Source organism: Peromyscus leucopus, unplaced genomic scaffold (genome assembly GCF_004664715.2).
Source record: "Peromyscus leucopus breed LL Stock unplaced genomic scaffold, UCI_PerLeu_2.1 scaffold_430, whole genome shotgun sequence".
In the NCBI taxonomy this organism is placed as follows: Eukaryota; Metazoa; Chordata; class Mammalia; order Rodentia; family Cricetidae; genus Peromyscus; species Peromyscus leucopus.
In genome coordinates, this window is record NW_023505322.1 from 61,799 (window position 1) to 78,487 (window position 16,689).

The following is a 16,689-nucleotide window of genomic DNA, read 5'->3' on the forward strand; positions in this document are numbered from 1 at the left end:
CTGCCTTCTCCTGTTTCTCTCTTAAAAACATGTGTATGTGTGTACAAAAGCCAAAGAAGATGCTGTAACTGGAGTTATGGATGGCCCTGTGAGGTGACTGAGTCTCGGGTGCTAGGATTCCCTACTTGAGTCTCTTGGAAGACGCAGCACTCTTAGCTGCTGAGCCGTCCCTCCAGCCCTGATTTCTCTGGTGAAGGTCTTTTCCTGTTGAGGAGGCATGGCAACTCTGGTCATGGAGGAAGGGACAGGGAGTGAACTCGGGGTCTCTGGCATGCATATAGCCTGGTTCTGACCTCCCTCTGCCCCCCTCTCCCCAGAGTCTACAGGATCGAGGCCGCCTCAGCTCTGGAAACTTCTGTCTCTTCCTGTTACAGTGAGTCGTTGTCTTCCCCCTAAGAGGTGGTACAGGAGGGGACAGCTGGGGACTGAGAGGACTCCTCAGTTCTGCCCCGGGCTTGGGGGCTATCCAGCAGCCATTTCCTCCTGTGGACCTTGGCATCCTCAGTGACGCTCTGAGCAGCAGGACACCAGCGTGGGATCCAAGCCCCGCCTTTCCTCTGCTGATGAACTGAGCACAGTGAGCAGGAGCTGCAGCAGCGGCCAGCACCCACCTGGCCCCATGGCCCTGCCCCCACAGCTCTCCTTCGCCCTCTACGTGTCCGCCTTCGCACTGGGCTTCCCACTGAACTTGATGGCCATCCGAGGCTCGGTGGCCCACGCGAGACTGCGCCTCACCCCCAGCCTGGTCTACACGCTCCACCTGGGTTGCTCTGACCTCCTCCTGGCCATCACTCTGCCCCTGAAGGCCGTGGAGGCCCTGGCTTCCGGGGCCTGGCCCCTGCCCCTCCCCTTCTGCCCAATCTTCGCTTTGGTCCACTTTGCTCCACTCTACGCAGGTGGAGGCTTCCTGGCTGCCCTCAGTGCTGGCCGCTACCTGGGGGCCGCCTTCCCGTTCGGGTACCAAGCCATTCGAAGGCCCCGCTATTCCTGGGGCGTGTGTGTGGCTATTTGGGCCCTTGTCCTCTGCCACCTGGGCCTGGTCCTTGGCTTAGAGGCCCCTGGAGGCTGGCTGGACAACACCACCAGTTCCCTGGGAATCAACACACCTGTGAATGGTTCCCCGGTCTGCCTGGAAGCATGGGATCCCAACTCTGCCGGCCCCGCCCGCCTCAGTTTCTCCATCCTGCTCTTCTTTCTGCCCTTGGGCATCACTGCCTTCTGCTATGTGGGCTGCCTCCGGGCCCTGGTCCACTCAGGTCTGAGCCACAAGCGGAAGCTCAGGGCAGCTTGGGTGGCCGGAGGCGCCCTTCTCTCACTCCTGCTCTGCTTAGGCCCCTACAATGCCTCCAATGTGGCTAGCTTCATAAACCCGGACCTAGGAGGCTCCTGGAGGAAGCTGGGGCTCATCACAGGGGCCTGGAGTGTGGTGCTCAACCCATTGGTCACCGGCTACTTGGGAGCAGGTCCCGGCCGCGGGACAGTGTGTATGGCAAGGACCCAAGGAGGAACAATTCAGAAGTAGCAGCCCCTCTGGGGGCAAGGGGCGTTGAATTGGGTGACTGCCAGGCCCCCAAGAGGGCTGCTCGTCCACGACCCAGGAGCAGCCTGGCCCAAAGCCATCACAGAAACCACTCATGGGAAGGGCTGCACCTGGAGAGAACAGTGTCCTTGTACGGAGAAGAGAGTGGAGGTCAAGAACGGGAACAGGGGACAGTACACCTGCCGGATATATCCAACTTGCCTCCTGTTTCTGTCCCTTACGTCCTAACCACCTGCCTGCTGTAGGCTGTGAGCAGCCCTGCACTCCTGGGGATGAGGAAGAATACCACTATAGTGACCCGATTTTGGAGTGTTTCCGGAAATGATTTTTGAGAGAAGAACATTTTCATTTCTGAAGGTGGCAACATCATGACCCTGCCATACCCCTTTGAACCCACTAGAGGGCAGCATTTGAGTTGACAGCAGAAAGCAAGCTGGACAGATGCAGGGGATTTGCAGACCTGAGCTCCAGCAGAGGCATCTTGGAACTGTGGGAGTGTCTCATCACGCCAGTTGTGTCCCTCATCTTCATCCAACCCTTCCAAGTAGAGTAGCCCTGTGTGTGTGTGTGTGTGTGTGTGTGTGTGTGTATGTGTGTGTGTGTGTCTGTGTCTGTGTCTCTGTGTGTTTCTCTGTCTGTCTGTGTCTGTGTGTGTGTTTGTCTGTCTGTCTATCTGTCTGTCTCTGTGTGTGTGTGTGTGTGTGTGTGTGTGTGTGTGTGTGTCTGTGTCTCTGTGTGTTTCTCTGTGTGTCTGTGTGTGTGTGTGTGAGAGAGAGTGTGTGTGTGTGTGTGTTTATGTGTATTACTGGAGATAGAACCTAGAGCCTTGCTCCTTCTAAGCAAGTGCTCTAGGGATGAGCTGTCCCAGGTCCCCTCACCCCACCCTTCCCGCCTTCTGTTTTTAACAGAGTAGCCGGGTTGGTCTTGAACTCCTGGGCTCAAGTGATTCCCCTGCCTCAGCCTCCAGAAAAGCTGAGACTGTTGGCACAGACCACAGTTGCCCAATTCACACAACCTGTTTGATTCAGCCAGGTGCCTGCTGTTCAGATGGGCAGGTTTGCACCAGACACTGTGCCCAGCAGAGGGAGCCAACACCAACGAGATTCTGTGGCCTGATTGCTCGCAGCCGTGGGAAGCCTCTATTCTGATTTGAGCAGACAACACGCTCCTCCAGCAGCTCTGTGGTGCAAAACGATGCTCCCCAGACAAGGATGCCTTCCTCTAGTCGGGCCCAAAAACTGTGTGAAGTGGCTACAGTGATGACCACCTTCATTCTGGGGGAGGTCAAGAAGCTTTCTTGACGTCCCCCAGCAAAGGTGGGGTGAGGTGTGGTCCTTCCAAGCAGACCTCTAAGGCTTAGTGGACATCTAGAAAAACCTGTGGGTCGACTGTATTGGTGATCCCATTGGAGAAGGAGAAGAGGCACACCCCAGCCCATGAGAGGGAGGGCAGAGGAGAGTGGCCGTGAAGGAGACGGGCACTTGGGCATCTCTGATGAGGCCAGGTGTCAGAATCAAGCCTATTCTTCTCCTGACCAGAGAGCTTGAATTGGTTCATACAAATTATCTCTTTGGGCAAGTGGATCTCTGTGTGTTCAAAGCGAGCCTGGTCTACAACGTGAGTTCCAGGACAGCTAAGGCTGCACAGTGAGACCGTCTCAAAAAAAAAAAAAAAAAAAAAAGAAAGAAAAGAAAAGAAAAAAGAAAAGAAAGAAAGAAAGAAAGGAAGGAAGGAAGGAAGAAAAGATCTGTTTGTGGCCTTAAGAGTGTTTGAAGAGTTTTTGAACAGTAGGTCCACGACGCTTAAGAGAAACCAGCACATAGTAGGTGCTCAGCAAACGTTCGTCAGCTGGGTAGATATTCCTGATCTCCTGCCAAAGAAAATTCGATGTTACTTACTTGGCAAATATATCAAAGTGGATGCTGGCCAGCTCTCCCATTATACCTCAGTACCTGTGGCTGCTCCAGCACGCCTCACCCCGCCCCTTCCCTAAACCTCTCCCCCAGGGGCGGGGCTTCCACTTCCCTTCCCCCAACCCTGATCCCTATGTAATTCAGCCATTTTGACTACAGCAGTGTCTTGGTCAGCGGTTCCTCTCTCCTCTCCCTCCCCTCTCTCCTCTCTTGGTTTAGTCTGCCAGCCACGTTTAGCCCAGACTCTCCCCTCTGCCTGCTTCTCCCTTATCTCTACAATAAAAATCTTGGCCATACTTTAGGAGTAATCGTGTCCTCATCTTTTTTTTTTCCATTTTTTCATTCACCACGTGGCCCCTGGCAGTGGACACTAGAGAATTTTAGTGAAAGTCCATGCGACCCCACTGCCTGCCCCCATAGTGGTTAGAACCTCTGTCCCCACTGACCTGGAGCATCTGTTGGGGTGGCGTCACTGTGCCCAGTTACCTGGGCTTCCTTCCACTCAGGGGCCAATACGCTTCCTTCCCTGGCCCAATCGATCCCATCCACTCTGGCTTCCTCCACCAGGTCCACCCCCACCCTCAACTAGATCTCTTGATCATTCACTCCCCCAGGAGATGGAGCTTCCGTTTTAGTATTGATGTCTTTTATTTAGTCTCACTAAATGCGAGCCCGAAAGCAATAAAAACTGCCTGGCTCGCAGCAGCACCTTTAACAACTTAACCAAGATATAATTTACAGGCCAGAAAATTCACCCATGCTCAGTACACAAGCCAATTTTTAAAAGTGAATTCTCAGGAATGTACCCAGAAAGATCCCTTACGCTCATTCACAGTGGATCTCTATTTCTCTTGCTGCCTCTCATCATTGGCTCCCAATCATTAGTCGACTTTTGTTTTAAAATATTTGCTTATTCTGGACATTTCCTGCAAATGAAATCATGTGAAATAGGGCCTGCTATGTCTAGCTTGCTTTACTTAGCATGTGTTTTGGGGTTCATCCATGTGGTGTGTCACGCTGTTATCAGGATGCCTCACATCCTGATGTCTATCCGTTGAGGAGTCATGGCCTATTTCCACTGTGAGCCACGGTCGCTAGGCCCATGATGAAGATGATCTATGAGCCAGTGTTTGTGAACACGCATGTATTCATGTCTCTCCAGCAAATATTCAGAGTAGAATTATCGGTACTGTGTAAATGCGTGTTTAAGTTTTTAGAGAAACAATCAAATTGCTTTCCAAAGTGGCTACCCCCGGTGCAGTCTCTGGTGTCTCTCTGTCTTTGCTGGCACTTGTTCCTGTCTGGTGTTGGCTATAGCCATTCTGGCGGGTGGGTGTCGGTTTCATGCTCTGCTCCATAAACATCTGAGTGAAGAGGTCTGCTGTCTGTGAGGATGAACGGAGCTGGGTGTGAAACATGCCCCCTGCTCCCCGACTGTGGCCACGATGCCTAACAAGGAGGGGACCTGGAGAGTCACCTCCCTGTCATGAGCTGACGTGGTACCTGAGGACCTGTTGTGGGTTATGCTCCTGCTGAAAGATACTGCAATCCTCACTGTCTCCCTCCACCATCACATTAACCATCGTCACCCCAGATCCCTGCCTGCACCACAAGGACCATGGCAGGGACATGTTATGTTTTGTTTGAGACAGGGCTTCATTTAGCCCAGGTTGGCCTCAAACTGTTTGTGGCCAGGAGCTGATGATGACCTTGAACTCCTGATCCTCCTGATTCTTCCTCTAAACTGTTGGGATTACAGGCATGCACCACCACGCCTGCTTTATGTGCTGGGCTCGAACTCAGGGCTTCATGCATGATACGCAAATGCTCTACCAACCGAGCCACAGCCCAGTCTATTTGCCCCACCACTGAGCTCCATAACTGAGCCAATGCGTGCGTTTTAATCTGTGAAATTGTATTGTTACCGTTCTATGGAATGGGGGCCACAGACTTATACTCATTTGTCCCAGTCACAGAGTCAGCAGGAAACAGAGGCGGCTGCAGAGCCCAGCCCTCGGTCTGTGCGTCCCATCTCCCACTCTGATGAGCACAGATGTGCATGTTCTAAAGAAGCATACCGAGTCCAAGTGGAGGAGATGATGTCAAAGTGGGGGGAAGGAAGGTCCCAGCCGAGACCGTATGTTCAGCGACACACGCAGCCCTGGGATTTGTTCTTTTTTTTTTTTTTTTTTTTTGCATATGCACACAGCCCAGATAGCAGAGCTCAAAGCATCTTTTGTGCAGTTCTGCAGCGAGTGACGTCACAGGCACCACCAAGTCTTTATCATTTCAGCTGGACGACTAGCTCACCGCCCTAGTGCTGGAAGAGCCAGCGTGGTGCTAGACAGCTGAGCGCCGATTTTCCAATAAGCTGGTGAGTGTGGGGCTGGGGTTACACATGGAGGGAGACACCTTGGCGGTGTCTGCACTGGGTGAGGGGCAGCAAAGGCAGCAAGGCAGGAAGGCTGACCCTGCAGGGAGAGGACGGGGATGCCGTGGTGGGGGTAAACAGTGAGGGCAACCCTCCTGCCTGATGGGTCAGAGTCTCCTGGTGGGGGACAGAGGACTCCTCCACTCCCCACGCTACCTCCCTCTTCACCTCTGTCTCACTAGCATCTGTGGCCATGGAGATGAACGTCTCTGTCGGCCATCACTGGCTCTTCTTTTCCGTGAACCTGGTGGTCTTCCTCGTGGGACTGCCCTCAACGTGCTGGCCCTGGTGGTCTTCGTGGGCAAGCTGCGTCGCCGCCCGGTGGCCGTGGACTTACTTTTGCTCAACCTGACCCTGTCGGACCTGCTGCTGCTGCTGTTCCTGCCCTTTCGCATGGTGGAGGCGGCCAGTGGCATGAGGTGGCTCCTGCCCTATATCCTATGCCCCCTCTCGGGGTTTCTCTTCTTCACCACCCATCTATCTCACCTCCCTCTTCCTGATGGCTGTGAGCGTCGAACGTTTTCTGAGCGTGGCCTACCCACTGTGGTACAAGACTCGGCCACGGCTGGGGCAGGCTGGTCTGGTCAGTGGCATCTGCTGGTTCCTGGCATCAGGTCACTGTAGTGTGGTTTATGTCATTCAGTACTGGGGAAACACCACCCACAGCCAGGGGATCGATGCAACCTGCTACCTGAAATTCCGGGAGGACCAGCTGGCTGTGCTCCTGCCTGTGAGGCTAGAGATGGCTGTGGTCCTCTTTATGGTGCCCCTTTGCATCACGAGTTACTGCTACAGCCGGCTTGTGTGGATTCTCAGCCGGGGAGCCAGCCGGCGCCGGCGCAAAGAGGGTGATGGGGCTCCTGGCAGCCACACTGCTCATCTTCTTCGTCTGCTTCGGCCCCTACAATATGTCCCACGTGGTGGGCTATGTCCGGGGTGAGAGTCCAACCTGGCGGAGCTACGTGCTCCTCCTCAGCACGCTCAACTCTTGCATCGACCCCCTTGTCTTCTACTTCTCATCCTCCAAGTTCCAAGCCGACTTTCAGCAGCTCCTGGGGAGGCTGACCAGAGGCTGTGTGCCGTGGACTCAGGAAGTCAGCTTGGAACTGAAGGAAAAGAACAGAGAAGAGCCGTCCAAGGAGTGTCCAAGCTAGCGAAAAGGATGGACCGGAGGAGGGGTGTGGAAGCATTGGCCCAGTGCTGGCCCGAGATCTCCGGGGATCAGGAAGGAGTAGGCAGGGGTGTCCATGGGGCATTCATTCCCTAGCTCAGGAGAGACGCGACTCCTGGGACAGGCTGGAGACACAGCTGTCACTCGGCTCCCCTGGACCTGCTCACATTTCCGACTCTCCATGGTGCCTCCTTCCCACCCTCTCACTCTGGGACTTTGAAATGGCGAGAGACTTCTCTGGAAGAGTGAGCCCAGCCTCTGCAGCGGCCAACTGTTTCAGTGCCTCATCGGGGGAGGGGGCCGCCCAGGGCTGGGAGCTGAGCTGGGGACCTGGGGTGGGGGAAGGGTACAAGCCACTGACTCTTGGCTCTTCAGAGTGGGAGAGACAGGGCTCCAGGGGGGAGGGAACAACCTGCCCTGGTGAGGGTTTTCCAGGGAGTTCCCACTGCTCCATAAATTCAGATCCTCTGGGACACTTATGAACAATGGCAGGCAAAGAAAAATTATCCAATAAATTCCGTACCTGGCAAAAGTAAATGATGTTTCCACATCTTTGGCTGGGTAATGTAGGTGGTGGGTGGAAGAACAGTCACACCGAGGGAGTGGGGCTGGACAAAAACACCCAGTCGCCTGCAGAGGAGCAGGGTCGGAGGAATAAAACTAACCACGATTTTATCCTTAAGATGTATGCATGTATGTATGTATGATATATGCATGTATGTGTATGTATGTGTTTATTCACATTCAGTTGGCAGAGTGCTTACCCGGCAGGCACAAGCCCTGCTTCCGTCCCTGGAACCACATAAACTAGATACAGTTGTGTCCATCTGTCCTCAGCAGTAGGGGAGAGGCGGCAGAAGACCAGAAATTGAGGGTCATCCTCAGCTACAAGCCTGGGCACAAGAAACCTGCTTAATCAAATTAAATCAAATCAAATCAAATAAATCAAGAAGCTGAGGAACTTGAATGAAAGCCTGACTTGAATGTGGTGGATTCCGGAAGGACGTGAAAGCTGGCATCGCAGGGCTTGCACAGGAATAGGAGAGCTGTTTTCTGTGGACAGAACTCAGGCTTGTTTGGGACATTCCTAGAAAACTTCGGGTTTACATCTGAGAGAGGAGCTGGGCCACGTGACTCAGGTCTTAAGTACCGGCTCAGTGCTGTTTTGACATTTAAAAAATTATTATTGTATTCAAGTGTTTTGTCTGCATGTATGTCTGTGTGCCGTGTGCGTCTGGTATCCTCTGAGGTTGGTAGAAGGCACTGGATCCACTGGAACTGGAGTTACAGATGGCTGTGAGCCACCAGGTGGGTGCTGGAAACCAAACCCAAGTCCTCTGCAAGAGCAACCAGTGCTCTTAACCACTAAGCTCTCCAGCCCTTGTTTCGTTTTTGAGACAGCATCTCACTATGTAGCCCTGGCTGGCCTAAAACTCACTATGCAGACTGGGCTGGCCCTCACATCCCAAAGATCCGCCTGCCTCTGCGTCCTGCACCAGCACACACCACACCCAAGACTCACTATTGTGTTCGTTCGTCATCATTCGTTTGTTTTTTCGAGACATGGTTTCTTTGTGCAGCCCTGCCTGTCCTGGAACTCACTCTGTAGACCAGGCTGGCCTCGAACTCAGAGATCCGCCTGCCTCTGCCTCCCAAGTGCTGGATCAAAGGCGTGCGCCACACCACCGCCCGGTCACTTTTGTTTTGTTTTTTTTTTTTTTTAAGACAGAATCTCTCTTTGCAGTCCAGGCTGGCCTCAAACTCTCCACCTTACTTAAACCAGGCCCCTGCCTACTGGGACAGCAGTCATGAGCCACTGCTCACGGCAATCTTAAACAACAACAAAGAAATCCCAGGCTGGTTGGGATCTCGCTGTGGAAACAAGACAGGGTCAAACAGGCCAGGCGAGCGCCATGAGCAGCGCGTGTTTGTGGAAACAAGCTCACTTCTCTGCCAGGCACCTTGGCGGAGAGTGAGCCACACAGGGGGCCTGGAGCAGATGGAGATGTGAGCTCTCCAATGCCCAACTGAGGGCTGACAAGCTCGAGAGGACAGGGCTCTGCTGCTTCCATTCCCAGACGCCTCTGCTCTCTCGGGTGTTTGCTGGGGAGTCTGCTTAGACCCTACACTCATCTTTCCCACACCTGACAGCGGTTCTCGACCTTCCTAACGCTGCAGCCCTTTAATACAGCTCCTCATGTTGTGGGGACGCCCAACCATAAAGTTATTTCATTGCTACTACAGAACTGTAATTTTTCTACTGTTAAGAATTGCAATGTAAATATTTGATATGCAGGATATCTGATATGGGACCCATGAAAGGTCGTTCAATGCCCCCCTCCCCCCCGCCCAGGATCATGATCATCATCTTGAGAACCACTGTCTGAGAAGGTCTCCTGGAAGAAGTCTTTATCAAAACAATTCCCTGCAGAGGGCAAGAGGTGCATGCCTGTCAGGATCCTAAATTTAAGGCTAGCCTGGGCCACAGAGCAAGATCCTGTTTCCAAATAAAATTACAAGAGCTAGGAATGTAGTCTTGCCCTGGTCATTTGCCCAGCAAGTATAAGACTCTAAATTTGGTCCTCAGCACAGCAAAATCAGCAAATAAAATAACTCTTGCTTATTCTTTGAAAAATAACCAGAGCATAGCTGTCCTGACCCCACTATTCTATAAGACACCCCGCTCCCGGCGGCCTGCTCTCTAAGTTTTCTGAGGAGGACTCCACTTACCTTGTTTCAACTAACTAGCCTTTGCTTTACAGGGTATATACATTGACAGAAAGCAGGTCAGTGGCTGCTATGGGCTGGAACTGCTAAAACGGAGATATAGGCCCCTGGGACATTATAGAGTGATGGGGAATTCTACAACCTGAGTGGAACTGGAATGTCAAGTCATGAGGCAAAACCACGACCTTAAGTGGATAAATATTCTTGTATGTAAGTTCAGCCACAGTGAGCTTGTGTGTGTATGTGTGCATTCACACATGTGTGCATGTAGGGAGAGTGTGGGGGAGGTGTATTTGTGTGTACTTGTTTGTGTGCACTCACACCTATGCACATGGAAGGGAGAAGTTGACAATCTGGTATCTTCCTGCCTAAAGATCTGAGTTCGATTCCTGGAACCCACATGGTGGAAGGAGAGAACTAAACTCCTCTGTCCTCCACACACAGACACCCCCTCCCACCCCACACCCCACACCCCCACCCCCTACCCTCCCACCCCCACCCCCACCCCCTCCACCCAAATAAATATGACAATAAGTATTTAAAGCTGAACTTAAAAAGTTCTGTCTTTTTTACTTTCCAACCAGGCTGGCCCCAAACTCAGCATGTAGTCAAGGATGATCAAATGTCTCCTGATTTCCCCTACCTCCGCCTTCAGAGGTCACAGGCTCCAACAGACCACATCCAGGAACAAAAAGCTTCCTATAAAATAGTGTGCTCGTTACCCAACCCTCGTGCACCTTGCAGTTGCAGGATATATATATTTTTATTTTAATAATAAATTTTAATAATAAAATTTTTAAAAGGTTTAATAATTTTTTATTTTATCTAAGTTGTGTAGTGGGCAGCTCTTCCAGCTTTAACTTTGAATCACTGCCCCTGTGAGGCAGCCGGTAACTGCCTACCTATGACCTGCCCCTGGGGAGTGGTCCAGACGGGAGCCGTAAGATCCAAGATCTGTGCATGCCAGCCCTCTTGGCTCCTCGTGATCCTGGATGCTGGATTGCAGACCAAGTCAGAGTACTCCAGAGAACCACGCTGGACTGTACCTCACCTCTCCTGGACCCCATAACCGACTCTTTTACTGGTTGTAAGTTACCCAGAAATAAACCTGTTTTTAAGTACCAGGTAAACTATGTGGAGTTGCCTTGTTAAATCCTCAAATTAAAGTTGTGTCTGTTTACTTATTTATTTTGGGGAGAATTTGTGTGGGCACATACATGGAGACTCAAGCTGGTGACAGTGAGCTCTCTCCTCACCATATGGATTCCTGGGGATGGGACCCAGCGGCCAAGCCCCAATGCAAGCCCCTTCACCTGCCGACAGCCATCCCACAAGCCCTTGGTTTGTCTTTGTTTTGAGTCAGAATCTTCCTATATAGCCCCGACTGGTGCCAAACTTGTCAGCCTCCTGCCTCTGCCTCCCAGGTGCTGGGATTGCAGGTGTGCAGCATCAGACTGGTAGCTGTGTCTTGATTGCCTGAAAAAAGCCCCATGAAGGGACTGACCTAGACATAAGAGCCTGCGTAAGTCACTCTGTGATGACAGGCCCTGAAATCCACTAGCTGGGTTTCTCAGAACGCGTCCCCATTGTTAAGTGGGCAGGGACCAGCGGACTTTTCAAATGCGTTCTTACCAGTCTCTCATCTCAGGAAGTCCCTGCCCACCCTGCAGTACAGAGATGGCCATGGAGGACACAAGCCTGTGTCCGTGTGTGTTCGTGTGTTTGTGTTTCGTGTGTGCTGTGTGTTTTGAGACAGACTCTCACTGTGTGACCCAGGCCAGTCTCAAACACACCACTTACCAGTGCCTGGGTGTTGGCGTATATAGGTATATACTCCATGGTCAGCTCTTTCTTTCTTTTCTTTCTTTCTTTCTTTCTTTCTTTTCTTTCTTTCTTTCTTCTTTCTTTCTTTCTTTCTTCTTTCTTCTTCCTTCCTTCCTTCCTTCCTTCCTTCTTCCTTTCTTTCCTTTTTGAGGTAAACGTTTTATTTTATATATGAATTGTTTTGCCTGTATCTATGTCTGTGTACCACCTGCATGCCAGGTGCCCATGGAGACCAGAAGAGGGCGTCAGATCTCTGGAACTGGAGTTATAGATGGTTGTGAGCTGCCATGCGGGTGCTGAGAATCGATCCAGGTCCTCTAGAAGAGCAGTCTGAGCCCTCTTGCCAGCCCCATCTTTATTCTCTTAAGCACATGCTAATTTTACAAGTAATTGGTTTCATTATGACATTGCGGACCTGTATGTAATGTCCCATTTTCCCTCTCTTTAGGTCCCCTTCTTTTCCCCAGGCAGTTTTTTTTCACTTCTGTATCTTTCCCTTTTAAGATCTTGATTCGAGATATGAGGAGAAACACATAGTATTTGTGTTTCTGCGTCTGGCTTATTTCACTTAGTGATTGGTTCACCCATGTGGCCCTCTGTAGAAAGGCAGTACAGCCCCACCTCACCTGACCCCAAATGTCCTTCCCCGTTGATGTGATCCTGCCTTGCATTGTGACTGGATTTACATGTCTGTATGTTCATTTGTCTGTGGGACTCTTCTTGCTGAACAAGGAGGCTTACAGTGGCCAGTACTGTCAGGTTGGAGCTCTAGCTCACTCCTTCATGGCCTGGGAAGCCCCATTCCTGCCTCCCCATCCCTTCCTACCCCCTCTGTCTCTCTGTGTCTCTTTATCTCTCCAAACCTGCCCACTCAGAGAGACTCCGAACAAAGGAAAGGCACCAAAAGCCCACTGCCGAATTCTTGGCAACTACAACTTCCTCCCTTGACGCCGCCAGCTATCCAAGTCCTCACCTAACCACTCAGCTTTTGACCATGCTTGGGCACAAACCCATCTTGTGACAGACACACATCATCACCCCTTGCCTACAATCTATAAAATCTCCCTGCCTTTTTGGGTGTGACTTCTCTGGCCTTGAGCTCTGAAACCAGAGAACTTGCCCAGGAGTTGCTTTGCTTAATATACCCATTGTTATACTTTTAAAATTTTGGCTTGATCTGGCTTACTACATTAGCTGAGAAACTTATTATGGGGGAGGGGGCAGAAAACTTATTAAATACTAGCTGTGATTTATCACCATGGCCATCCCTTAGTACTGTAAATCCCACAAGTCGAGAATAAGATCACTAACACAATTTAAAGCAAATTTTGAAGCAAGCTTTAATTAATACTGGCCAGGTTGGTGGACTCTGGTCAGGTCCTTTCCAGGGTTCCCAAGAAATGATTGGCCACAAGCCACATTTTGCAGAGGCTTAAAAAGTAAAACCACGACTGGGCGGTGGTGGCGCACGCCTTTAATCCCAGCACTTGGGAGGCAGAGGCAGGCGGATCTCTGTGAGTTCAAGGCCAGCCTGGGCTACCAAGTGAGTTCCAGGAAAGGCGCAAAGCTACATAGAGAAACCCTGTCTCGAAAAAGCAAAAAAAAAAAAAAAAAAAAAAAAAAAGGTAAAACCACAGGGCCACCGTATTTCCATCAGTTTCAGTCAGGGGCAACTATATATCCTGATGCAGTTCCTGCATACCCCACCCCCATCCCCCCCACCCAATCAGAGGCAAGCATACATCCTGATGTATTTCCTGCTCATGTACCTCCCATCTACTCTCAGACCTGAAGTTAACCTGTAAGCTCTATCTGCTCTATCAGGTAGCTTCATGGATTCTGGAGTTGTTATTGAAAATTAACAACAAAGCCTCATGGAAAGATATGGCGGCCAACACGTACCTCAGGGCTACTTACCTAGAAAGTTTCCAGATGATGGTCCTGACCAAATCCCATCTTTGCTCATTATTTAAAAATTTTTAATTAACAGCCACATGTGATCAAGCACATGGATGCAATTGAGTCAAACAAACTTGTTTAGGGGAGTGAAAACATGTGCTTGTTATCTCCCATAAACGTTAGCCTCCAGCATTTCAGGAACTGTCTGTCCTTGGCAAGGGACTTGCAGATCAGAGGCATTTTTGCTTCATGGATCTCTTAGCATAGTAATTAAAACTTAAAATGTAACTTTGGCTTTCACACACTGACCAAGATAAATGGTAGACTAAAAAAAGGGTGGGTAACCAAATGTTTGGATTATATAGGGAAGGGTAACTGGAAGAAGGGCAGCCCAGCCTGGGCTAGAGAAGTATGTATGGGTGGGTGTGTCAGCCATACCTGTAATGGGTAGGGAGTGAGGGAATGCTGGAGTTCAGGTCCGATTTGATATGTTAATAGACACCTCAGTGATTTGTCCCAGGTTTGACACCTAACACTCTCCAACTGGAAATGCCGCATGAATCTGAAATATTGATCTTCTTCAGCAGAATCAGCCTCTTCCCTTCCTGTTTGCTGTCGCTGGCCAGCTAACCAATTGGAAGGAACGTCTTGGCCCAAGGGTTGAGTTTTTATGGGGACTGTACATGACCCAATTATAAGGCGGGACCTCAGGATGGGTGCTCTCTTGGAAGGTGGACGAATGGGCAGTGAGATACAGGAGAGCAGCCATAGCTGGCGGCTTGGTTCAGGTTCCCCATCCCTTACTGTGATAACTGTGCATGGATTTTACTATAACAAACGGTAAAGAAATCTTTTGACTTCCTTCCTCACCTTCCATTCTGTATGAGAGACCCTGTAACTCTGCTGGCATGACAAAATGCTGTATGGTAAGCATTTTTTTAAAGTTGATAGTTAAAATTTAGTAATTCTGGGTGCTAGTGATAAGCATTTTGAATCCCCGCTAATGGGTTTCTCCACCGACACATAAGCCAAATTAATAAGACCAGGTTTAATCTGAGCAAAGCACTCCCAGGTGATCTCGGGGAAGGAAAAGGAGAAATCACATGGCAGGTCTATGGACCGGAGCTTAAATACCCTGTAGGCGTGGTCTTGAGCAGCCCCGGGGAGGAACCTCAGCTTGCGGCTTTCTGAGGGGCAGAGTTTGGAGGGGGAGGAGGGCTGAGGCGGAGCCTCCAGTGACGCAGTTAGGATTCTCTGGACTCTACAGAAATGATACCATATACACAGGCACACTGGCCAGGGTCACGGCAGCCCACCAAGCTGGGGTCACAAGAGACATCACAATGTCTTCTGCTGGTGAAGTCCTTCTTGCTGGGGAAGGTCAGCCTTTTGTCCTCTTAGGCCTTCAACTGATTGGATGAGGCCTCCCACACTACAGAACACACACGGCTTCTCCTCAAGTTCACTACTAATGTCACTCTTATTCTAAACTATCCTTACAGAAAGCCAGGGATCTAGCCAGGCATGGTAGCCCAGACAAGCAGACACATAAGGTCCTTGCTCTTCCTTATTCTAGTTCTAGTCTCCGTGAGACAGAGAAGGAGGAGCTCTGGGTTCTAGCCCAGTGGTAAGGTGCTTAGCAGCTTACACTGAGGCCTGGGTTTGATTTGCTGCAATGAAAAACAGTAAACCCTGGGAGAAAGTGTTTGCATACCATGCGGGACTCATTTGCATTTCCTCCTGTAATTACCCTTTTCTTATTTGACTTGCAAGAGTTTGTTGGAGATCTGCTGTGTAGAAAGACAATGTTCTTCCACGGTGTCCCAGATCCTCCGAGGGCTGGGGTCCCAGCTGATGGAGAGGTTGCCGACTATGCCAGAAGCCCTGAGTTCTCTCAGAAATCTCTTCTTTCCATATAGTTTATACTGTTGGGTTGTTGTACTGTTTGTGGTTGGTTTGGTTCTTGGTCTTGATTTTATTTTGTGTGTGTTTTTTTTTTTTTTTTTTTTTTTTTTTTGAGACAGGGTCTCACTATGTAGCCCAGGCTGGCCTAAACTCAGTGGTCTGCCTCTGCCTCTCAGTGATGATCAAAGGCGTGCAGTACCAGACCTGGCCTATTATTTATTTATTTATTTTTTTATTTATTTTATTTATATTAGACAGGTCTCAGGAAGCCAGGCTACTCTTGAGCTTTACTATGTAGCCAAGTTTTGTGTGTGATCTCAAATTAGTCATCCGTTTTTTAAAGTAGGTTTTGTTTCTTTAAGATTTATTTTCCTTTTCAGTTATGTGTATGTGCATGTGTGCTTGGGGCAGGGTTGCACATAGGTAGGTACAGTTCCCACAGAGTCTAGAGACTTCCGGTCCAGTGACATCCAGGTCTGTCCTCTGCGGCTGGTGGCTGAGCTGTGAGCGAGCCAGCCCATCTCCACTGTTTGAGATCCCGGCCCTGATTTGCCTCAGTGTGGACTGTGACCTGTGAGCTGAAATAAACTCTTCCTCCCCTGACACGCTGCTGCAAGAGTGCCTATCACAGCAACAGGAAGGAAAGAGAACCCTGACCGAGGTCGGGCAGACAGTGAGGCAGAGAGAGACGCGGTCTGGGAGGTTAGCAGGGCTAAGGGTTGCCTCACTCAACAGGATGACGCGATCCTCCCCTTCAGCAGTGCTTCTGTCCGACCCGAGGAAAAACCATTACCGCACTGTCTGATTAAAGCAAGCTATATTTAGAAGGGCCGAAGGGACCGGCCCGACGGCTGTCAGGGTTTCAGAGAGCAGCCCTCACTGGCTTTTGAGGTTCCTTTTATGGAGAAGGGTTGGGTTGAGAGAAAACAACTGTGGAGATAACTAGCTGTTAGCACCTGGTCAGGGCTCAAGGCTGCCTGTGGGGTGCACAGTGCAAGAATTCGTCATGTAGAAGGGCAACCATCAAGGTAGCAGGAAAGATACATTTTCAGTACATTGTCTCTCACAGGTTCAGGAGTTTAGCAAGGCAAAGGGGTGGGTATACATCATGGGGTCACAAGTTCAGCATAGCTTGAAAACATGGTTTGCACAATGCATTAGGGCTAGGAAACGGAAACTTATTCTTGTAAGGTATGGAAACTTAATAACAATGAGGCTCCTTAAAACAATGTAACTCCTGTTTTGGTTTTACATTACCTGTAGCTTATTTGTAGAGGTA

The 16,689-nt window shown here is 50.4% G+C and overlaps 1 protein-coding gene and 1 pseudogene across 1 annotated transcript; both read left to right on the top strand.

Annotated features, from left to right (window-relative positions):
• Nucleotides 1-619: 619 nt before the first annotated feature.
• LOC114698877 (free fatty acid receptor 1) lies at nt 620-1,522 on the top strand. Its single transcript, XM_028877718.1, has one exon. It carries the CDS (start codon nt 620-622, stop codon nt 1,520-1,522), a length of 903 nt encoding a protein of 300 aa, XP_028733551.1.
• Nucleotides 1,523-6,077: 4,555 nt separating this feature from the next.
• Nucleotides 6,078-7,051, top strand: LOC114698878 (annotated as a pseudogene).
• The last annotated feature ends 9,638 nt before the right edge of the window (nt 7,052-16,689 follow it).